At 34.7% G+C, this 23594-nt stretch overlaps 3 protein-coding genes across 4 annotated transcripts; 2 read left to right on the forward strand and 1 right to left on the reverse strand.

Moving 5' to 3' along the window:
* Positions 1-4981: 4981 nt before the first annotated feature.
* Positions 4982-6233, forward strand: LOC133802620 (uncharacterized). Of its 2 annotated transcripts, none has more exons than XM_062240967.1 (5): positions 4982-5196; positions 5284-5353; positions 5431-5496; positions 5581-5637; positions 5744-6233. In XM_062240967.1, the coding sequence occupies exons 1-5, from the start codon at positions 5054-5056 to the stop codon at positions 5792-5794; spliced, it is 387 nt and encodes a 128-aa protein (XP_062096951.1). In that variant the 5' UTR covers positions 4982-5053; the 3' UTR covers positions 5795-6233. The 2 variants fall into 2 exon arrangements, with proteins under 2 accessions (XP_062096951.1, XP_062096952.1); XM_062240968.1 differs by having other exon boundaries at positions 5434-5496.
* A 3543-nt stretch (positions 6234-9776) lies between these two features.
* On the forward strand, positions 9777-14417 carry LOC133801519 (shikimate kinase, chloroplastic-like). The gene is made up of 11 exons (XM_062239750.1): positions 9777-9939; positions 10157-10450; positions 11702-11760; positions 12006-12060; positions 12146-12218; positions 12632-12719; positions 13096-13178; positions 13288-13417; positions 13550-13628; positions 13861-13925; positions 14067-14417. The coding sequence occupies exons 2-11, from the start codon at positions 10234-10236 to the stop codon at positions 14226-14228; spliced, it is 1011 nt and encodes a 336-aa protein (XP_062095734.1). The 5' UTR covers positions 9777-9939; positions 10157-10233; the 3' UTR covers positions 14229-14417.
* A 4506-nt stretch (positions 14418-18923) lies between these two features.
* LOC133800414 (B3 domain-containing transcription factor LEC2) lies at positions 18924-22499 on the reverse strand. Its single transcript, XM_062238371.1, has 6 exons — positions 21900-22499; positions 21649-21723; positions 21145-21245; positions 20992-21038; positions 20819-20892; positions 18924-19565 (listed from the first exon to the last, which is right to left on the reverse strand). The coding sequence occupies exons 1-6, from the start codon at positions 22497-22499 to the stop codon at positions 18924-18926; spliced, it is 1539 nt and encodes a 512-aa protein (XP_062094355.1).
* Positions 22500-23594: the final 1095 nt, after the last annotated feature.

A 23594-nucleotide genomic window follows, 5' to 3' on the forward strand; every position in this document is an offset into this window, starting at 1 on the left:
GAAACGACCCCACATGCATATTTAATACACCAAAACATGCATATCAAGTCATATTATAATATAACTCACATAATCACATAATGATGCACATATATATATATTATATAATTACATAATTCTATAATTTGTCATCCTGACCCCCTAATCAAGGCCCTAAGCCTTATTAGGAAATTTGAGACGTTACTGCTCTTGACTCATAAGTCATTTCCATACGACCAACGCTCAGTACTATTGCCGATCGTGACTGATAAGTCAGAGCTTCACGACCAGCACTTAACACCATTTCCGTTTCTGACTAATAAGTTAGTACGTTGCTCAGATAAACAATGCATCTAAGCATTCATAATGCAGCAGATATCCAAATATAGAGCAATCAACACGCTTCAACAATAATCATGTATGTCACATAATGGGTGTAGTTTTCTTACCTTAGGCTGTAAGCGTAAAATAAGTTAAGAACGACCCTTGAGAACGATCCTGACCTTAGGCCCTTAGCGGTCACCTAATAATAACCAAATATGAAATCCCTTCAATAAAATGAGTAATAAAAGATTCTCGGACCAAGTCCTAGCCCCCGGGATCTCGAATCCTACTAAAATAGGTAGTAGATTCGATCCCGAGTCTTAAGGTTCGAAAACCCGTGCTTAAAACTAAGTAAAAGCATGCCTGGCTCAAAAAGAACAGGCGGGCCGCAACCTGCCCCCAAAGGTTGCGGCGCGCTTCCCAGACAGACAGGCCCCATGTTTGGGTGCCAGGGGTGGGCTGCGACTGTTGGGTTTTATGCCCTTATAAAACCATGTCGGACATGTAGCACGATTTCATATTATCAATAAAAGTAGTAGAAATCATTTAGTTTTACAACTGTGTTGCTTGCTTGTTTTATTACATGATTATTGAAATAATACAAACATTTATAAAATCCCGAACATATGGATAATTACAATTATAGTGACTAGGTCACAGTGGATTATAGTTGTAATTATATGTTCAAAAGAACGAGTCCTAAGATTAGATCAGTGCATTGGATTTTCACTGATTAGGCAATCTACGATATGATCTACTTACACATTCAGGGTGTGATGTCTTGTCCAAGGCTTCGACCAAGTAGATAAGATCGGATGTATTTAGTTACATCGGACTAGGACCGATATTGATTATTGATTGATAAATAAGTATCGTTGTTATCAAATCTAATCAATGTCACAACGTTGACCATAGGTTAAGTCGATCTTAATTCTGAGTGATAATATTCTGCTAATTATATTATTTAAATCTTTTGACTTGTTCGTTACCAGCTTACCCTACGGTCTAGCCCATACTTACATCTTGGAGATTTAGTAATGTAATTGAGTGGGAGTATTATTCATAGATATGAAATCTATAACTTCTGTATGAGAAGTGAAAAGATGATTTCCTTAATTGCTTTGTTCAAAAGGTTAAATGATTGAGATCTCATTTATGTGATTAAGTTCACGGAAAATATCATTTATAAGGAACTTAGTGAGAGTTAAGGATAAAATACTGATGAGGGGTAAAACGGTAATTTTCACCCAGCTCATTAGTAAGTCATCGATAGAGGATTGACTGATTGTAATGGTTATAACAATGGATAACGTATTTATGGTTTTGAAAATACGTTCTATGAATTCAAGAGTTCAATTCTGAGTCTATAGTGGAGTCACGAGGAATTATTAAGGTAGTGAAGTTATTCGTAAATAAATTCACGGTAACTTGTTGAAGCTTGATTTCATGGATCCATGGTCCCCGCATCACCTTTGAGTAAATCATCTAGAATGTCTCAATTAATTGATTTAATTATCAATTAGGATTTTTAAAGTTGACTAGGTCAATTTTGGAAAATTTACAGAGATATGAGATTTAGAGAATAAAAGAGAATCTTTGGGTAAATTTATTAATATTGATAAATTGGTATCAATATAAATAAATAATATTAAATCAAGTTTCAAATTATAATTAGTTAATTTGAATAAGGATTTAATTAATTAATTAAAAATAAATAAATAAATAAAAGGTTTTGAATTTAGGCCCAGTTGGGATTTAAATTCAAAACAAAGAGATTGGGCACAAGTCCATTTATGGTAGCCCAAAGCTTTTATTTTTGTTTATTATTTTTTAATTAATTTAAATTTAAATAAATCTCATTAAGTTGCCTATATAAGGAATATGATATCTAGGGTTTTCATTAGGAAGCAAGTCAATTTTGGGTAAGTGAAAACCTAGACACTCTAATCCTTTCTTAGCCACAATCTCTTCTTCTTTTCTAGATATCTATCTCATGTGTTGAGAACCAGCCCATACTAGTTTTAGGTTGATCAAAGGCTTGGTGAGGAAGACTGTGTTGCTGATCTTGTTCAATCTCTTTATAATACTCTGCTACAGAAAGGAATCACGGGTTAGAGAGATTGAAGGATGGAGTTGTTCCAGTTTTGCTGCGTAATGTAAGTTTTTACTTTACTTTGTATTTGTATCAATTTCATAGGAGCATGTTCTAGGAATTTGCATGTTTGTTTGATAATATGTAAATTGCATGAAAATAAATAAAGATCCTGCAAAGAGTTTTTCTTACAGCGACTTGCCCTTGAGGGTCGCAGCGCGCATGACAGAAGAAGCCCAGTGAAGGCTCTGGGGTTCACCCAAGTCGCGACACCCATGAACTCGGTCGCAACTTAACCCCATGAACCCAACTCCCCTGCATTTTCCCCAATTCAAACTCAGCAAAAACACAACCCAACAATCCCAATATCAAAAACAAACCCCCAACACAACATAACCACCAATTCATCAATAAAACCCAAGCTTAGAAACACTCAGAACACCATCTAATACCCAATTCTAAGATCAAACTCCCAAGCTTATAAACAACATTAAAAAACAGAGTAAAACTCAAGGGTTAAGCTTAGAATCCTTACCTCAAATATGATTTGAATCCATTCAACTGCTGTAACACACTTCTAAACCCTCAAGCCTCAAAACCTTAAGCTTGAATCTTCTAACTTAGCTTTAAAAATCCAAACCGAGAGAGATCATAGAAGTGATTGAGAGAAAGGAGAGAGGAAGCTCTGTTTTTTTTTTTCTGCCTTAATTCCTTCTACATCCTACCTTGGCTGAGTATATCTAATGGCCTAAAATGCCCCTAGGGCCATCTAAAACCCTCAAAGCCACCCAAGGACAAATTTGTCATTACCACCTACCCCATTAATCATAATTATCGTCCTCCAATTCCTGTTACTCCCAATATCCTCAAATAATTATTAAATCATTTCTCATTACTCGCTCAATCCTGGTAATGTACTAAGCACCAAATTACCACCAGGCTCACCCCGAGTCCGGTAATTAACCTCGTTATGGCCAAACCGCTAACTTGATTCCTAAGATTGTCTCATGCTGAATAGCTCAAATATAATCACATAATAATGTGATTTCACCCATATATCACATACATGCACATAAACATACAATTATAGTCATATAATAATACAACACTCATAATCAAGCATATAATCATATAATAACATATTAAATCAATTATGGCCCTCCTGTCCCCTAATCCAAGCACTAAGTCATATTAGGGAATTTGGGACATTACAATGTCCCTGGGTGGTGTCTGGACGGGGTCAGATTCGTGGGGTTGGTTGTGTTCCAGGGATGTGCTGCTTCGTCAGGCTCGGTATTGAGGGTTCGAAGAGGGTTTCATGCCTCCTCCACTCCTCCTTCCTCTTGCTATCTAATTTTTTTCTTTGTTTTATTTTGTTTCATTTCTAGAATAAAGGTGGAGATTTTCCATTGCCCTGCTAGATTAGCGGGGAGTATAGTTTGTATGGCGAGGGAGGATAACTTTGAGTCCTATTGGGTGGTAGGGTTTAGACCGAATTGTTCAATCCGCTTATATGCGGGGGCTTTAAGGATTCTCTCCTAGGTTTCCAGATCTAGGGGATTCCTCGATCTCTATGGACCACATGTTACATGGTGCCTTAGTCTTTACTGTCGGGATACATGAGCATGGTTAGTCGTTTGTTTGTGCCCTTTATTTCTTATTTGAATAAGGGAGTTATTGTTCCCCCCCTTTCTTTTAGAAGTTTATTAGCTGATAGTCATTGATGGGGTTGATCTGACATTTGCCCATGTGGAGAGGAAATCTAGGTTATTTAACACTCATTGGATGCTATATTACACCTTTAGTTGAAGTTTATGTTAGAGTTTTCTTTCTCGTGTTTATTGTAAATGATTTGGTAAGTTTGTAATCGTTGATTTTGTTATATATATGAGCATCATCTTATGTTGGATTGATTTATTATTAATGGATATTTCATTTACCAAAAAACATACACACAATATATATGACTGTAATACACCCATGACAATTTTAGCACTAGTACCACAACACATCCAATAAATTAAATCACCAAAACACACGGCAACATTTGAATGAGCGGTTTAGATTTGTGTGATGCTACGTACATACCCATATATATATATACTAGTTAGAATGTACGTGCAATGCACGTTATATTTTGCACTACATATATTTGAATTTAAAAGAAAAACGTTAATGAAAATATATTACATGGTATTAAAAGAAAAACATTGTGTTAATATTTAAAAGATTTAGTTAGGTAATTTATAAACTAAGACGAAGATTCAACTACTTTCTCTGGTTGCAATTCTTGAATAGAGTAGACATTAAAATTCTTATATTTTTGTTGCTTAAATTTTATGAATATCTAATTTTGACTAAATATAATTTAATTAAGTAATACAATTTTAATTATTAAAAAAATAAAGTAAATTTTAATAATATTAAAAAATTTGATCAACCAATGAAGATTTTAATTTATGTTATGTAAATTTTTTCTAAACTTTTCTTAAATTCCTAAAAATATTCTGCCTATCTTTCTATCTCTTTAATTAGCTAACAAGAGGCCAATTTGCTTTCAATTTAATTTTTTTAAATATACTTCACAGCACAAGCCCTCTGTGCCCAAGAGCCCAAGAGACAACTCGGAAACCTAATTCCTTATCTCTCCACAGCCGCATGGAGAGATCTTCTACTTCACCAAACCGACTCATCTCTCCACAGCCTCTTCTTCTCCTTCACCAAAATCGTTTCCCTCACTTCACCCACCTTTCTTTCTACCATGTAATTTGCTGTATTTTTTGTGGTGATCTGTTTAAGAGGTGTGGTGATCTAGCTTTAAAATGGTTTCGTATGTATATACTTGTATATATATACTTCTTCATGCTCTGATTTCTTCACCAAAAAAGGTTGAGAGGTTTGCTGCAAAGCCGAGGGGAAACCGAGAGAGAAACAAATGAAGAACACTTGGTGAGCAAGGTGAGTGTTTTTTTCTTGGGTTTCCATTGAAGATACAGACCTTGAACATGTTTATTTAGTCCCTTAATCCCTTGTAGCAGAAAGCAAAGGAAATGAGAGAATGTTCTTGGGAGTTCGGTACAAGAACAGTCCTAAGGAAAAACGTAAGTACGAACCTATTTTACAGTGATTATTCTCTTAAATTTTAAGTGCGAAACTCGTGAGAAATGGTTTGGTTGTGTTCATAGCGTTTTATACTAAATTGGGGAGAAGAAGAAACTACCAAGAACCAGCCACAGAAAGAGGTACAAGCCCGTAGTTTTCCTTCGTAGTTGTTACAGTTCCGTTTTCGTTTCAGTTTTTTTATAAGTTTATTGAAAAATCTGGGTTGTTATACATGGTTTAAAACAGCACTTTGTGTCTAGAAACACTTATCAAGGTGTTGGGAATGATTCATTATGATAGATCTTGAGTTTTGGGATGATTTTGTGGTGGTTAGTGCTTGGTAGGTGGCTGTCATGAAAAATACAGCACCATTGTTGCCGGCGCTTCTCCTTTCAAATGCATTAGCTTAGGCATGGTTCAACAAGTAAAATTAGGGATTGAGGGATGAAGATCTTACTGCGGCAAGGATTCGATCGAATTGAAACTTTGCAAGAGACTTAATTCCAGAACCTGAGATAACATCTCATTTTCGTGCAAGCACTAATTTTTTTGTTTCAAAGTGTATTATTTCAGCACTTTTTGTAGGTGTAATTGATATGAGAGTATATTTCAGAATGTATTTTTAATTATTTGAGAGTTTATAATGATGAAAGAGAAGGTTTGATGAGATAATGATTTTTATCGTGGCTGAAAATGCTATTGGTTGTGTCTTATGGTAATTGTTGTATTTTTCTTAACCGATGCATTGCTTGACTAAATTATAAATTCTATGTGTTAATAACCTATTAAGTAGTACTAAAATCTGTTAAATCATACTAAAATCCGTTAAATACAAAACACACACTGATAGGTAGCCATTTATATTATAGGTAAGATATATATTAGTTTATATGATTTCCTATCTCCTCTAAGAAATCCTACACAGGCCGAAGTACGCAATTCTACAATTGAAAACAATCTTTAATTAAATTATTTTCACTCTATCCAAAACGTACATGAAATTCCCTTTCAAAAAAGAAACACACGAGAATAAATACTGAAATGTGTGTCAGCATATATATATATATATATCTAAAGTCAAATACACTACCAAGAAAAAAAAAAAAAAACCACCCCCCAAGCTTTAGAATTGGTCTAATCAACCTTGCATGAAATTAAAAATACTATGACTAGTGCTCCTCAGTTCTCACTCATAAGGCGATCAAACAGAGTGGCATAGCCGTAATATTCATGGCTATCGATTTCAGGGAGGGTGCCAAGGCCGCCATAACAGTCGTCAAAGTAATCATCAAAGCTGCGCGACCTAGATGACGAAGGCGGCGGTGGCGGTGGCGGTAGCGGTGGCAGTGGCAGCTGAACTGCCTCTATCTAAATTTGATGATCAGTAGAAGGCATTCCTTCACTGCAGCTCATTACAACGTTGTTATAATTAATGGATGAAATACTACTACTATTGATTTCGTTACTCTGTCCGTACAAAGAATCGTTACCATATTCGATGTGGGACAAAGTGGTGTAGTCTAGGCTGTTAGCTTCTTGCTGTTCCTTGTGGTTGAGTTGTTCTATGAGCAAGGCTAGGGACGCGTCTTCCTCATCCCTAGCCACCACCTCGAAAGCGTGGCTTGCTGATGATAACAATGAGTTGTTGTAGTCTGCTGATGTTTGGCTATTAGCAACAGCATAGATGTCGTCGCTGCTAGTAGTAGTAGTAGTACTGTTGTTGTCGTCTGCGGTGATCTTTGGATTAGAGAGGTGTCGTTTGTGTGAGGACTCGGTTACTGCTTTTGTTCCCTTTTTTATGGAGATGTACTGCATTTCCTCACAGCCAAAATAAACAAAAGAAAATCATATATGTGATACAAAGATTATGCAAATTTTACTTTCTTTTCTAAGTGTTATTATTTCGCATGTGTGAGAACCGATCGATATTAGATTGCACTAACATTATGTAACCTATTTGCGACATTATTAGACACCGGTGATAACTCTAAGCATTTCTCTTCTTTTCTCAAGTGTTTGAATTAATTTCAGTGCCATGAACAAGTATATTATATATATACTACTCCAATCACATGATCAAATATATAATATGACACGGACTAAAAAGAAAGCAAAAACATGATCCGACTTATACTGGCATTTATTAACATAAAATATAAAACAGATGAAAATAGTATAGTGAAAATATCATACATGTAACGCCAATTACAACCCTAAACACCCACACCGGCCAAATTATCAAAATACACTCTATAATAATAAATACTCCCATATGTATGCATTTACCATCATATAATAATATAATTTACATGAACATGCATATGATCATTAAATAACATCATAATTCAATTATGGCCCTCTGCCCTCCTAATCAAGGTCCTAACCCTTATTAGGAAATTCGGGGCATTACACTTGGTCACAAGTATAGCTTCTATTGACCCATCTCCATCTAGAATAGTTTTTTTTGGACTGGTGGAAGAAGTTTTGGAAGATACACTTACCGACAAAATTTTTACATTTTGCATGGCGGGGTTTTCATGACATTTTACCTACGTCAGCTGGGCTTTATCATAGGCAAGTATTACCAAGTCCAAGATGTCCTTTGTGCAGTAATCATGTAGATTCTAATGGTCATGCTATTTTTTGTTGTCCGCGAGTCAGGAAGGTTTGGAGGTTGTTACGTTTTGATTTCCTACATGAAGTATTTTTTGATATCTCTTTTCAACAAGTGATTCTCCAAGCTTAGGTGCTTTCCAAATCTGAGTTCGAGTTATTTATATTATCAGCTTGGTATATTTGGGAGGGAACGAAATAATATAATTCATGGTCTGCCTCCACAATCACCTCGTATTGTAGTATCCCGAATTCAGTTCTTGTTTCAAGAGTACTCTCAGGTTTGGAATACTAAGGTTTTGGCTGATTCCCACATATGTACTTCAACTAGACTTTGGGAGTATCCATTGTTGAACCAGTATAAATTAAATGTTGATGCTTCTATTGACGAGGTTTCAAATTCTATTGGTATTGGAGCTATTCTTCGAAATTCAAATGGAGATGGTGTCGCATATTTATCTAAACCACTATTCGGAGGCTTTACAGTTATACATGCATAATATGTGGCGTTAATAGTGGCTTTGGATTGGATTTTTTTATTAGGACTATTAGTACACGCAGTCGAAACTGATTGTCTTGCAGCTGTGTCTGCCTACGCTAAGAGAGAAGCATTTTTCAATGACCTTGAGTCTTTGTTAGAGGATATAACAAGTTTGTTATCTAGATTTCCAGGAGTGTCCTTAATCCATGTTCGCCGGTCGGCCAATATGGCAGCTCATGGATTAGCTGTGCATGCTCTTCGGATGGATAGCCAATTTGTTTGGTTAGATGACATCCCCTCCTTTCTTAGGAATGTTTAGTTTCTAGGTTGTACGATAATTTGATTATTTTCAATAAAGTTATCATTGCAAAAAAAAAAAAAGACTCATGGATTATATGATTTAACTATTGAACTACGTAAAATAATATAAAATATGTTTATTTAATGTGGTCAACACTAGTGTAGCTACTAATAATACTTGGCTTTTATTATTTATCTAAAATTAAATTTATTTTTTTGGACCTTGTATTTTTCCCTATTACTTGTTTGGGCCCTGTGTTTTAACAAATTACTTTTTGGACCCTATATTTTGTAAAATGGTTAAAATAGAACCCTAAACTCAATTTTAATGAAGAACAAATTGAATATAACAACACAATTTTTAAGCAGAATAATTTTATTTTTGTTCTGAATTGTTAGTTTGGTAAATTATTTGTGATTTTAGTTGAGAAAACATTGACCAAAATCGAGTTTAGGGTTCTATTTTAACCATTTTACAAAACATAGGATCCAAAAAATAATTTGTCAAAATACAGGGTCCAAACAGGTAATGAAAAAAAACACATGGTACAAAAATGTATAACCCCTTAATAGACATTTAAATTAACAATTAGCATGAATTAGTTGAACTTTTCGATATTTTCAAAGTCATCAAAATAAAAAGAAAATAAAAAACTCTTGGAAATGACAAAAAGACCCTCTCACCAAACTTCTCTGTCACCAGCCACCACAGTTTCTCTACCGACCCAATTCTACACCCGGTTTTTTTCTCTTCCCTTCTTTCTCATCACATCACCACGTAACTGTCTTTTTATTCTTAATTTTTTTTCTCACGTTTTTATTTATTTATTTTATTTTGTTCTTCAAATAATATTTGCTTCATTTAAAAAAAAAAAAAAAAAAAATTCAAGTCAGAATCGCACCACGAAGCACAACACAAGCAATATTTAAGCGGTTGCCAGTAAATAAATACCATCAGAATTGAACCCATACATTTCTAGTCTCTCCTTTCAAACAACAAATATATTTTCAATTTTTTTTGGGACTCTCATCTCATTCAATTCTTGAGGTATGTTAATGTTTACTAAGAAAATTTTGCATTAGTAAACGTAATCTGGAATTTTGATTTTTGCTATTTCAATTTTTCTTTTCGTTTTCAATGCTTTCATTTTTCTCAGAATCTGAAAGAAAGTTCTGTTATTCTTAATCGTTGAACTCACAGAACTTATCTTATTTTGATATGAAGAATTTAGGATTGTTGTTGATAATGTATTTTTTTTTTATAGATTAAAGAGAAAGAAGGCGAAAAACAGGATTTTGCTGTAGATTGTTGAAAGTTTATTTTTTTCCGATTAAGGTGAGAATGGAAGCCGTAGTACCACAAACTGTACAGTTTACCAATTGGATTTCCTCTGAGAAGGTTACGAGGAGACCAGGCTGGTCGTTCCCGGTTTCTCAGACTCTGAAGGACCGGCAAAAGTTTCCGGTGCTTGTTTCAGCTCGATTTCCGGCTAACGGAGCGTCGAATCGGCGTAGAAATGTGGATATGGAGGTTTGGTGCTCATACAAGAGCTCTCCAGGTAGTTTAAATGGCATTCGATCTGCGTATTGGCTGTGAAAACATTTTTAATTTGTGACAGATTTGAGTTCAATATTGTTTTCCCTAATTTATTGTCTACATATGTTTATTTTCATTACTACCAAATCCAAGCCATTTGAGTTGCCTAAATAATGATTTTGATTTTTCATGGCGCTGAAATAGGGCATATTTACTTATCCATATGGAAAAAGATTTTAGAGAGATAGAGTTTGGAGAGGAATGGAAAATAATCGAAAATTGTTGAGTTTCCTGTCCTTGTTTCACTTAGGAATTCACCAAAATTTATGTCATGAAATGTGTAAGAAAATTATTTAGAAAACGCATAAATGGAGGGAAATAATTTTCTTATTCCATGTTCTTTTTACAATCCACTACGATTTAGCAAACATGAACATAGTTTCGTTAACTGTGGGGTGATTTCAGCCTGTCATAGCGGAGATTGTCTAGCCTTATGGTTATTCAGCTATCTGTGCAATGTCTTGTTTTGTCATAAACATCTCCTTTCGGTATCTGTTCAGTAATCTAGTTGTGTAGATTGGATGTTTATTTCTTAAGATAATACTTTTATATCATACGGAATTGAAATTTTTTTTTAAAAGGGAATTGAATAATTAGGTGTAGTTAATTGTCAGACTTGAGATTTTTGTCCCCCAAAAAAAAAACAAGGTCAAACTTGAGACTTAATTCACTTCATACTGGAAAAGGCTAATATGAAAGGCATAATTTAAATAAGTTCTAGGGAATCCTTGAAATTAGGGATTTACTACCCAACTCTTTTTATTTTGTTAAGTTGGGTCTACTTTGTGTTTGAGACCATCTGTTTTGTAAGTAATTTTTTTATAATCTCTCTATCCCCCCCCCCCCCTGCTTCACCCTCTCATCCCTCTTTTAGTTACTTGTTTTGTCAGTAATCGTCAGTGGTTACTTGGGTCTCCTTTCCATGTCTTTACCATCTGGTTAAGAAAGCAGGTTCTTCAACACCACATTGTCCACCAAACCAATTTGTATTCCTTTAGATTACCTTACTGGCCGTGTAAACAAGATTTAGTGCAGTGATAATCTTTTTGAGAATAGTTTCTAGATCCTTCGATAAGTTGATAATTTTGCAGATAGTGTTTGTATTGTAAACGCTATCAACCCCCACCACACATCCACACAAAGATATATTACCCAACTTCTTAAATATTGAGTATAACGCCACTGAATTAATGATTGAATCTTGCTGTTGTAGGTTCAGTTGTGGAATCTGGAAACTATCAGGCTCCATTTGATGAAGCTCAACAGTTGAAGGTACCACATCTAGTTTATTTGGGTCATGGAGTCTGGTGATGTGACCCCTTTTGTTTCTTTGAGTAATTTGTATTTTAGGAGATACTTTTGTTATTTTGCTCTGTAAATCGGGGGCTTAAGTTTAGTATCTTATTTATTTATTTTAAAAAAAAATTATTGAAAGAAGAAGAGGTAGGTGTTTTGTTTCTCATCATAGACAGATTTTGGCATAAGGCCTTACTTGAGTGTAATTAATAATATTGCAGATTAAGTCAGAAAAGGTTAAGCCATGTTTAATGGGGCGCTGTATTTATCTAGTGGGTGAGTTTCTTTCATGTTCTTTGCTCTGAGAAGTTTATTTAGTACTCATTGTTGTTCCTGAAAAATTGTGATTTGTCAAATGTAGGAATGATGGGCTCTGGGAAAACAACTGTAGGAAAGATTTTGTCACAAGAGCTTGGATATGCCTTTCGTGATTGGTTTGTATTTTGACACTCAGTAGGCTTATCATTGCAAAATCATCAGACTCCAATTAGATCATTATATTTTTCATTTTTTTTGTTCTACAATGGAATCTTGCTCTTAATTGTTTGTATTATATATATCTTTATTCATAAGGCTCAATTTTAAAGGCTAAACAGTGGTGAGTAAAATTTTAAATTGCATTGAGCTGCTAAATTTATTTTGAGAAACACTATCGTGGTATTTGTGAGACTGTGACCTTGAGCAGTCTATTACAAAATTTTGGCCCATTGAATTTCTGAGATTGAATTGTGAAATTTGGTTGAACACTTGAACTCATACCATATCTTGTATGTTTGCATGTATCTACGGCTATTGTCTATACATCATGTTGAATGTTCTGTTTTTGTTATCTTTCTTGATGCTCCAGTGACACTTTGATAGAGGAAGAAGCTGAACTTTCTGTGGCTGAAATTTTTAAGCTTAAGGATGGAGAGAGCCAATTTAGAAGAAAGGAGGTTAGTTAGTTGCAAATTGTTTCCATTCATGCTCCTCAGATACAAGGAAGGCTTTTTAAGTTGTAATTTGTATTTTCTGCAAGTTCTTCATGGACTAAATTGATTTTAGAGGAATAGTTTCCTTTAGATACCCATTTTATGTTTACATGAATGTAGATTCTTGTGATAAAAGTCATACATGCCTTCTATTTATTATTTTTTGCAATTTATCTTTAAACTTTCATTTAGTTATTGACTAATGGATAATTAATTTTTGTCTAAGCACAATAATAATTTTTTCTGACAAAATTAGTTGCTACCAAAATTTTCTTTTAAATTTAGAGACGTATATTATGTATCCATGATTTTTAATTAAATTTTATTTTCTTGCTTATAGATGGAAGTACTGCAGGAACTCTCATGTGAGCATAGTAAAGTTGTTTCTACTGGTGGAGGTGCAGTTGTTCGAAATGTCAACTGGTATATAGCGAGTGTACTAGAAATTTATTTTCCTCTTTTGTTAGTGCAGTTGGTGTCAGTTACTCATGCCACTAAGTGATAAATAAAACACATTATTTTTGTTTATCAGGAAATATATGCAGAAAGGTATAACTGTCTGGCTAGATGTGCCTTTGGATGCATTGGCTCAAAGAACTTCTGCTGATGGAACTAGTTCACGTCCCCTCTTGCCTAATAAATCAGGCGATATATACTCCGAGGCAGGCTATTTGTTCAGAATAACTTTATGTTTTTTTCCTCTCTTAAGAACTAGGAATTGCATTAAATGCTGCTAGGGATCGTTGACCACGCAAAACAGTTTTCTCATGACTTTGAATTTGTCTTCTTTTCAGACTTTCATGTGCCTGTCTAATCTTTTACAACAGAGGCGTAAATTATATGCCAAAGCCAATGCAAGGGTTTCTTTGGAAGGTAAGTCGTTTAAGGGTTCTCTTTTTCTTATGCTTGCCATCCTTGCTAGCAATTTTTATACTATAAAGATGCACAAAAGGAAAAAGTTTAAATAATTAATTAAAAACTCCAAATTTGAGATGTCAGAATGGAGTATTTGTAAGGATTTAGCTGGTATTACTGTATCTCAGACGAAATTCGGATGATAATCTTTCATTGTAATGTACTAATGACTAGATTTTCCATTGCACAGATATTGTAGCCAAATTAGGTCAAACAGATGTGTCTAATCTCACCGCCACTACCATTGCAATTGAGGTCTCTTTCTCATTCCTGCCTTCTTTTATTTGTTATGTTTGTTCATTCTCTTTATTCTTTGTTAATGAAAAAAATTAGATAAATAATTGTTTGTTGAATGATCCGTGCCTTCTAAACTTGGTTTCTTTAATATTTTGTCAGGCGCTCGAACAAATTGAGGTCTTTTTGAAGAAGGAAGTTGAGGATTTTTTGAAAAAGAAGAAAGAACATGATGAATTTTTGAAACGTATAGTTTTGACATGCGTTATTTTTTATTGTGTTCAATTATTTTTCTTTTGTTCCTGCTTAGCTTTTTTTTTTTAGTAAAAACATGGCTGTGTTATCAATTTTTTGTGAGGGAGCATAGCTTGTTGTATGCATGTAACTGTATTAATGGTGTCCAACAAGTGTTACATATAATAAAATGATTGTAAGATTCCAATTGTAATGTTGAAGGTATTTCTGTAATAAACCGAATGATCTTGCAAGTGTATTACATAATTTTTTGATTAATTTTTATTCCTCCCTGAGGCTATACATATGTCTTGCATGATTTTCAGATTAATTTTTATTTCTCCCCAAGGCTATACAAATGTTTTGCATAATAGAGTATACTTTGGGAAAAATTGTAAAGACTTAGTAGAAGACATCAATGGTGTGTTTATTTATGGGATTAGAGAATGGAGAATGGGTATGATTATCCATATTTACTCACCTAAGAAGGAATAGGAATAGAATATGTGGGTCCTACATAAATTTGGGATTAAGAGATGGGATTGGCAATCCCATGAGATTGGGGGTAATGCATTGATAAATTTAATAATTTTTTTATTTTATATTAATTTTATTTAAGAGTATTTTTGTACCTTGTAATTTATTTATTCAAATTTTAAAATGAAGTAAACACATTGATGAGAATATTGTTGAATCAGATATATCAATCCAACTGTTAGTGATTCCGATTGTAATTTATTCTGATTACGTGCAAGTAAATGCACTATAACACTGTTTGGTAGTGGAGAAAAATTAGAAAGCCAAATTCGGAGTTGCTTGGTAAGGGAGAAATAAAAAAAAAAGATTTTTTTTCTTCAAGTTATATACGTGATATTAGTAATTATAAAAATAACTGGAGAAAATAATAATTACATAAATACTTAATTTTTTTTATAACCAATTTATAAATAAGTTAATCACGGTCTCATGTTGAAAATTTATAACTTACAAACTTTAAATTAATAATAAATAAATGGACTTAACTTAATGATACAAATCCTAAAGAATAATCAAGAATCTAAAGAATAATCAAGAATCATATTCATAGTATAAAGTCAAATCTTGAATATTCAAAGATTAAAGGATAATTTAGAAATTGACATAAAATAATGGAATACTAAAAAAAGAAATCAAAACATCTTATGTTAGTCAAAGCATTACGAAGAACCCAAGATTTATTCATGAGGAGTATCACTATCCAAAATCTCTATTATAAGCATTCCAAAAATTGCTTGAAGCTTCTACAAGATGAAATGAGAAGTGAGATTAAACAAGCCTTTAAAACTCACATAAGTCAAGCAATTCTTGGTGAGTTTCTTGGAAAAAATGAGAACTTTTAGGAAGAGAGAGTTGAAAAGTGTGATCAATGATTTTTGACCCTCTAAACCCATAAATATATATATATATATATATAGTGTTAGTGTCATATTAGGCATCAACCAATCAAAAAGGAGGTTTAAAAGGCATTTTATGCTCAAACAAGTATTTTGATGCTCTAAACCCATACATATAGTGTTACCAGAGCCATATTAAGATCTTTACCGAATGCGTCAAAGAAAATGTTTTCTACAAAATTTGAGATCGGTCATTTTGATGGAAAGAACAATTTCAGTATATGGCAAAGCACAATGAGAGATGTTTTGGAACAACAAGAGCTCCTAAAGACACTGTAGGGAAAGAAGCCTGAGATTATGAATGATGAAATGTAGGATTTAACAAGCCTTAAAGTCACATAAGTCAAGCAATTCATGGTGAATTTCTTGGAGAAAAATTATGGTCATTGAGAGATAGAGAGAGTTGAAAAGTGTGATCAAGACTTTTCAACTCTAATAACCCTTATTTATAGTGTAGACACTATCATTAAGTCTAACCAATATGATTAGAGTTTTGAATACATCATTTGAAGCTAAAAACACGTAATTGTACAAACTTGTATAGACATGCTAGGTCTGGCACTAGGCAACACATCGCTTAGTGACAGTCGATACGTTGCATGTTACTGTTTCTCAATGGCTTTTAGCCCAGGTGATGCGTTGCCTCTAAACCTGACCCACATGATCTAAATGTGTCTTAAACACTTGTAAATGCTCCCAAACTTTTTGGACATGCTTAGATACCTCATTGTATCACTTTAGACCCATAAAAGTCAATTATAGACGCCTATAACAAAATCTCATATTTTCACTTTAACTTAAGTAAAAAAAACAACATATATCCAAATATAGAGTAATCAACTTCAACAATAATCATGTATGGGTGCAATTTTCTTACCTCAGACTTTAGCGTAAAATAAGTTAAGAACGACTCTTGAGAACGATCCTGACCTTAGGCCCTTAGCGGTCACCTAATCATAACCAAATATGAAATCTCATCAATCAATAAAATGAGTAATAAAAGATTCTCGGACCAAGTCCTAGCCTTCGGGACCTCGAATCCTACTAAAATAGGTAGTAGATTCAATCCCGAGTTTTAAGGTTCGAAAGCCCATGCTTAAAACTAAGTAAAACCATGCCTGGCTAAAAAAGAACAAGCGGGCCGCGACTTGCCCTTGAGGGTCACAATGCGCCTGCCAGACGGAGCCCAGTGAAGGCTCTGGGGTTCACCCAAGTCACGGCACCCACGAACGTGGTCGCGACTTGACCCCGCAAACCCAGCTCCCCTGCATTTTCCTCAATTCAAACTCAGCCAAAGACACAACCCAACAATCCCAATATCAAGACCAAACCCCCAACACAATATAACCACCAATTCAGTAATAAAACCCAAGCTTAGAAACACTCAAAACACCATCAAATACCCAATTCTAAGATCGAATTCCCAAGCTTATAAACAACATTAAAAAATAGAGTAAAACTCAAGGGTTAAGCTTAGAATCCTTACCTCAAATATGATTTGAATCCCTTCAATTGCTGTAACACACTTTTAAACCCTCAAGCCTCAAAACCTTAAGCTTGAATCTTTTAATTTAGCTTTAAAAATCCAAACTGAGAGAGATAATAGAAGTGATCGAGAAAGAGGAGAGAGGAAGCTCTGTTTTTTTTTCTGCCTTAATTCCTTCTACAGGCTGCCTTGGCTGAGTATATCTAATGGCCTAAAATGACCAAAATGCTCCTAGGGCCATCTAAAACCCTCAAAGCCACCCAAGGAAAAAAATTGTCAATACTACCTACCCCGTTAATCATAATTAACGTCCTCCAATTCCCATTACTCCCAATATCCTCAAATAATTATCAAATCATTTCCCATTACCCGCTCAATATCGGTAATATACTATGCACTAAATTACCCCTAGGGTCATCCCGAGTCCTGTAATTAACCCTGTTATGACCAAACTGCTAACTTGCTTCCTAGGATTGTCTCATGTGGAATAGCTCAAATATAATTATATAATAATGTGATTTCACCCATATATCACATACATGCACATAAACATACAATTACAGTTGTGTAATAATACAACACACAAAATCAAGCATATAATCATATAATAACATATTAAATTATGGCCCTCTTGGCCCCCTAATCCAAGCATTAAGCCACATTATGGAAGTTGGGACATTATAGTGTCCCTGGGTGGTGTCTGGATGGGGTCGGATTCGTGGGGTTGGTTGTGTTCCAGGGATGCGCTGCTTTGTCAGGCTCGCTATTGAGGGTTCAAAGAGGGTTTCATGCCTCCTCCACTTCTCCTTCCTCTTGCTGTCTAATTTTTTTCTTTGTTTTATTTTGTTTCATTTCTAGAATAAAGGTGGATTGTCCACTGCCCTGCTAGATTAGTGGGTAGTATAGTTTGTATGGAGAGGGAGGATAACTTTGAGTCTTATTGGGTGGTCGGGTTTAGACCAAATTGTTCAATCCGCTTATATGCGGAGGCTTCAAGGATTCTCTCCTCGGTTTCTAGATCGAGGGGATTCCTCGATCTCTATGGACCCTATGTTACGTGGTGCCCCAGTCTTTAGTGTCGGGGTACATGAGCATGGTTAGTCGTTTGTTTGTGCCCTTTATTTCTTATTTGAATAAGGGAATTATTATTCCCCCCTTTCTTTTAGAAGTTCATTAGCTGATAGCCATTGATGGGGTTGATCTGATATTTGCCCATGTGGAGAGGAAATCTAAATTACTTCACACTCATTGGATGCTTGAATGATGATGCTATATTAGACTCTTAGTTGAAGTTTCTATTAGAGTTTTTTTTCTCATGTTTATTGTAAATGGTTTGGATATGAGCTTCATCTTTTTGTAATAGACTATGTCCGATTGACTTATTATTGATAGATATTTCATTTGCCAATAAAGAAAAACATACACACAATATATATGACTAATACACCCATGACAATTTTAGCACTAGTATCACAACACATCCAAAAAATTAAATCACCAAAACACACGGCAACATTTGAATGAGCGGTTTAGATTGTGTGATGGTGCGTACATACCCATATATATATATATATTAGTTTATATGATTTCCTATCTCTTCTAAGAAATCCTACACAGGCCAAAGTACGCAATTCTACAATTGAAAACAATCTTTAATTAAATTATTTTCACTCTATCCAAAACGTACATGAAATTCCCTTTCAAAAAAGAAACACACGAGAATAAATACTGAAATGTGTGTCAGCATATATATATCTAAAGTCAAATACACTACCATGAAAAAAAAAAAAAAAAAACCACCCCTCAAGCTATAGAATTGGTCTAATCAACGTTGCATGAAATTAAAAATACTATGACTAGTGCTCATCAGTTCTCACTCATAAGGCGATCAAACAGAGTGGCATAGCCGTAATATTCATGGCTATCGATTTCAGGGAGGGTGCCAAGGCCGCCATAACAGTCGTCAAAGTAATCATCAAAGCTGCGCGACCTAGATGACGAAGGCGGCGGTGGCGGTGGCGGTAGCGGTGGCCGTGGCAGCTGAACTGCCTCTATCTTCATTTGATGATCAGTAGAAGGCATTCCTTCACTGCAGCTTATTACAACGTTGTTATAATTAATGGATGAAATACTACTCCAACTACTGATTTCGTTACTCTGTCCGTACAAAGAATCGTTACCATATTCGATGTGGGACAAAGTGGTGTAGTCTAGGCTGTTAGCTTCTTGCTGTTCCTTGTGGTTGAGTTGTTCTATGAGCAAGGCTAGGGACGCGTCTTCCTCATCCCTAGCCACCACCTCGAATGCGTGGCTTGCTGATGATAACAATGAGTTGTTGTAGTCTGCTGATGTTTGGCTATTAGCAACAGCATAGATGTCGTCGCTGCTAGTAGTAGTACTGTTGCTATTGCTGACATTGTTGTCGTCTGCGGTGATCTTTGGATTAGAGAGGTGTCGTTTGTGTGAGGACTCGGTTACTGCTTTTGTTCCCTTTTTTATGGAGATGTACTGCATTTCCTCACAGCCAAATAAACAAAAGAAAATCATATATGTGATACAAAGATTATGCAAATTTTACTCTTTCTTTTCTAAGTATTACTAGTTCATGTCTTAAGGTGACCAACACTACATGAGTTGACACTTTGTGATTGGTTAACGATACCTCGTTATGTTTATTAAATTCAAATGTGTGAGACCCAATATTAAATTGGACCAATTTCAATATTAGACACTAGTAATACCTCTAAGCATTTCTCTTCTTTTCTCAAGTGTTTGAATTAATTTCAGAGCCATGGCACATGGACATAATATAATCAACAAGTATATTATATATATATACTACTCCAATCACATGATCAAATATATAATATGACACGGATTAAAAAGCAAGCAAAAACATGATCCGACTTATACTGGCATTTATTAACAACAAATGAAAATAGTATAGTGAAAATATCATACATGTAACGCCAATTGCAACCCTAAACATTCCAACAGGGCTAAATGAACTTTGAGATAACATAGATATAAGACACATATACAATACCACTAATCAAAACTAAACCATGAGCTAATTCCCAGTTAATTTCTGAATGTAATTAATGAAAATGGTTATTAAATTTAATTAATAAATACGTATGACCAACATCATAAAAAGTATTGGTTGTATCTTTAATGTTAAAGCATCTTAATTTGGAATTATTAAGTTGGAGACTGGCCCACCTAACAGAGTTGTATATGTATGTATATATATATATATATATCCATATAGGGACTATGCAAAATAAAGAGGCAGTAGTAGTAGTAGTTCAGTTCTACGGTTTTGATTCTTATTAAGACTTGTGCTGTGTATGGCAAGTCCAGCCAAGAACTTGGAGCCGTTTCACTCAAAAAGTCCACATAGACATACACAACGTGTGAAGCCTTAGCTGGCTATTTGAAAAGGCAATTCCTATTGCCAACACATCATCTACTACGTGTCGTCATTTAATACAAATATTTTGCACCTTCCAATTCTGTCTTTGCCATTTCACTTACTTCCAAAAGGATATCGTCAAACACCAAGGGCAATCTTGTCATTTTCCTATCCAAGTTGAGCTAGCTTTTATACACAGGTTATTATATAAAACCCTTTAACTTATTTTTTATTCTTTGTTTGAATTTCCAAACCCCATGTTTAAAAAAACTATATTTGATCAGCACATAGTTAATTTTGTACTAATACATATATATATATATATATATAAGCAAGTAAAACTCACGAGATTCTTGCATTCATCTTCGTAAAGAGCAATGGAATCTCCAATCTCCAGTCCATTCTGCTTTACAAAATCTCCTGTTACATTGCAATGAGCAAGATTAAGAGATGGTCCAAAATGCAAGAAATGAAAATGAACTAAACCATAACTTAAATTCAGTAAAAATATATATTTACCTGTGTTTTCCAGGACGTACATTCTACTCTTGTTATTTGACCAGTACCTGTACGTTGTTTTAAAAAATAAGCACAAGATTAATAACATAATTCCTTATATATATCACAAAATTATGTTAAGTTTTTTTTAAAACAAAAAAATATAGTACTTACTTGTATCTTAAACTCCAGTCCCGATTGGAATATATATCTCTCATCACTAATTGGATGCCTTCTTTATCAGAAAGGGTTGGAAGTTTTTCCTCTGCTTCCCTCTAAAGATATGATGATTAACATTATTTTCGATTTTATGTCAAAAACTATCTCAGAACAACTTTTTCAGGGAGAATAGTAATTGACATCATAATAGGGATTTATATATATATATTTATGTATGTAATTCTATTTTTTATGTGCATCACTTTATTTCTTTATCATCTTTGTGTACAAAAATCGAGAAGTCAGGAAAGGGATTATGGTTATTGGGCAGTCTGGATCACAATCATGTTGCAGTATTACTAGTCAATATATATAAGAGGAAATCATATAGCACATTTTGGTTGGTTGTTTTATTTCTTTTGTTATCCTGCAAATCCTTTTATTTGGAAGAAAAATAAAAGTGATAATAAGGAAAATAGTTTTATTTTGTTTTTAATAAATAGAGTAAATAGTACTCACCTTTGGAAGGACAATTCTTCCCAAAGATCCAACATCACTGTTCTTCAACTCCTTCTTCAGCAGTATTCTCAATCTCTGCACCCCAAGGAGACTGATTATGTAACTTATAATTTAACTTGGTCATAAAAAGGAAGAACCCAATAAAGATGATCATCTATAGAGGACAAAATCTACCACAGAAGTACAAAAGACAAACAAAAAAAGGGTGAGAAACCCAATATAGTTAAGATGAACCAAAGAAGCAAACCAACCTTGTTATCAGGAGTGCAGAAGGTGTAGAGATCTCGGTTACCAGCGCCGGAAATGGGCTGTTCCCTTGTGTACTCGCTGAGAGTTGTGGCACCGGAGAAACTAGCAGCCGCATGAGTAGTCGAAGAAGATGATGATGATGAAGAAGAAGAAGAAGAAGAAGGTGGAGAACACTGCCTGGTGACCAAATTGAGACTCCTTTGACGAGCCAGTCTCCGCTTACTCCTGGCAACTTTGGTTGTCCAGGCATCCAAAAGCCTTCTATCTTGCTCTTCGGACACCCCCACGAGCACTGCACCCACACTCTGTCCGGCGGCCACCACAAGAGGCCGATAGGCTAAACCCGGGAGATGAACACTTCCGGCGGGGAATTGAAGGGCTTGATTATAATGATCTTGAGCCAAGTACCTTGGAGTCGGATAACAGAACTGAGTAGAGGTGGGGCTGGTGAACGGTTTGTAGATGGAGGAAATCAAATGGGAATTGCGAGAATCATCATGAGTAGTGCTAGTGCTAGTGTTAGTACTAGTACTAGTACTAGTAGTAGTACTGGTAGTACTTGGTGTGAGGAAATGAGGGACAGTGGGGAAGTTGTTGTCCATTGTTATGATTATCAAAACGTACGATAACTATAAATATATATGTGACAAACACAACACAGGAGGGAGGGTTAGGATAGGAAGGAGTGAGTGTGTGTGTGTGTGTGGGGGTGTGTATAAAGAGGGCGTGGGGATGGAAATATTGGTGCCAGTGGAGGGAGCACAGGTGTGGCAAAAGCAAGAGAAACGCGTCGAAAATGGCAGAGAGGTCGGTCGGTGTGTGGTGGAGAGAAAGTAGAGAGTGAGAGAGAAGAAGAGATAATATATATAGGGGTATAGTGGGATGGAGAAGAGGGGTTCCGATGGGGTGGATTGGAAGACAGGTGGCCGGAGAGTGGTGGCTTTGGGATACCCATCTGACCAGTGAGATAGTGAGAGAGAAAGTTGTAGTGAGTGAGTGGAGACTTAGTATTATTATTATGGCCTTCGATCAAAGTTGGCGCCACCTTTGGTTTAAATGTGGCACTGTCGACTTGACTTGGGCTATTCTCTTCTCTCTTGCACACAACACCATGCAATTGTCCAATAATCTCCATTATACATTTAATCTCCTTCTCAAAATAAATTCAAACTCATTATTAATTATTATATATATTGTGAGTTCAACGTTTATTTATTTATTTTTGGAAGGAAAATGTGATAAAAGTAGGATTATTATATAATACATGGTAAGTTTTTGGGGAAGAAAATGAGGGTGTGTTTGTATATCGACCTTGTAATTAGAATTGAGAGTACGAAATTCGAAATAATTATTTGATTTGTCGTGTTTTTTTGACTATGTAATTGGAGATAATTGATGAGGGTCTCAATTACACTTTCCAATTCTCATAGCACCAATGGAATTTTGGTATAATTACACTATGTAATTATTAATTAATATCAATTTTAAATAGCAATTATTACATAATATCATTTTTCTATGTAATTACTAATTGTTTTGCCAATCATAAGTTATTACTATTTTTCTATGTAATTACTAATTGTTTTCTGTGTAATAGGAACTCATAAGTAAGTGCCACTACATCCAAATACATATTTTATTTTAAAATATAATGTAATTACTTAGATATGTAAGTACTACCATAGTAATTACACTGT

Source organism: Humulus lupulus, chromosome 9, assembly GCF_963169125.1.
Source record: "Humulus lupulus chromosome 9, drHumLupu1.1, whole genome shotgun sequence".
Lineage (NCBI taxonomy): Eukaryota > Viridiplantae > Streptophyta > Magnoliopsida > Rosales > Cannabaceae > Humulus > Humulus lupulus.

What these genes read in the sequence shown, in the direction of transcription:
- LOC133802620 (XM_062240967.1), top strand. Translation starts at nt 5,054, where the DNA reads ATGGAGAGATCTTCTACTTCACCAAACCGACTCATCTCTCCACAGCCT. An exon ending in AAGAACACTTGGTGAGCAAG is followed by an intron (nt 5,354 to 5,430) that starts GTGAGTGTTTTT and finishes AATCCCTTGTAG; the next exon opens with CAGAAAGCAAAGGAAATGAG. An exon ending in GAACAGTCCTAAGGAAAAAC is followed by an intron (nt 5,497 to 5,580) that starts GTAAGTACGAAC and finishes TTGTGTTCATAG; the next exon opens with CGTTTTATACTAAATTGGGG.
- LOC133801519 (XM_062239750.1), top strand. Translation starts at nt 10,234, where the DNA reads ATGGAAGCCGTAGTACCACAAACTGTACAGTTTACCAATTGGATTTCC. An exon ending in ATGAAGCTCAACAGTTGAAG is followed by an intron (nt 11,761 to 12,005) that starts GTACCACATCTA and finishes ATAATATTGCAG; the next exon opens with ATTAAGTCAGAAAAGGTTAA. An exon ending in TGCAAGGGTTTCTTTGGAAG is followed by an intron (nt 13,629 to 13,860) that starts GTAAGTCGTTTA and finishes TCCATTGCACAG; the next exon opens with ATATTGTAGCCAAATTAGGT.
- LOC133800414 (XM_062238371.1), bottom strand. Translation starts at nt 22,499, where the DNA reads ATGGACAACAACTTCCCCACTGTCCCTCATTTCCTCACACCAAGTACT. An exon ending in TCTGCACTCCTGATAACAAG is followed by an intron (nt 21,724 to 21,899) that starts GTTGGTTTGCTT and finishes CTTGGGGTGCAG; the next exon opens with AGATTGAGAATACTGCTGAA. An exon ending in GACTGGAGTTTAAGATACAA is followed by an intron (nt 21,039 to 21,144) that starts GTAAGTACTATA and finishes AACAACGTACAG; the next exon opens with GTACTGGTCAAATAACAAGA.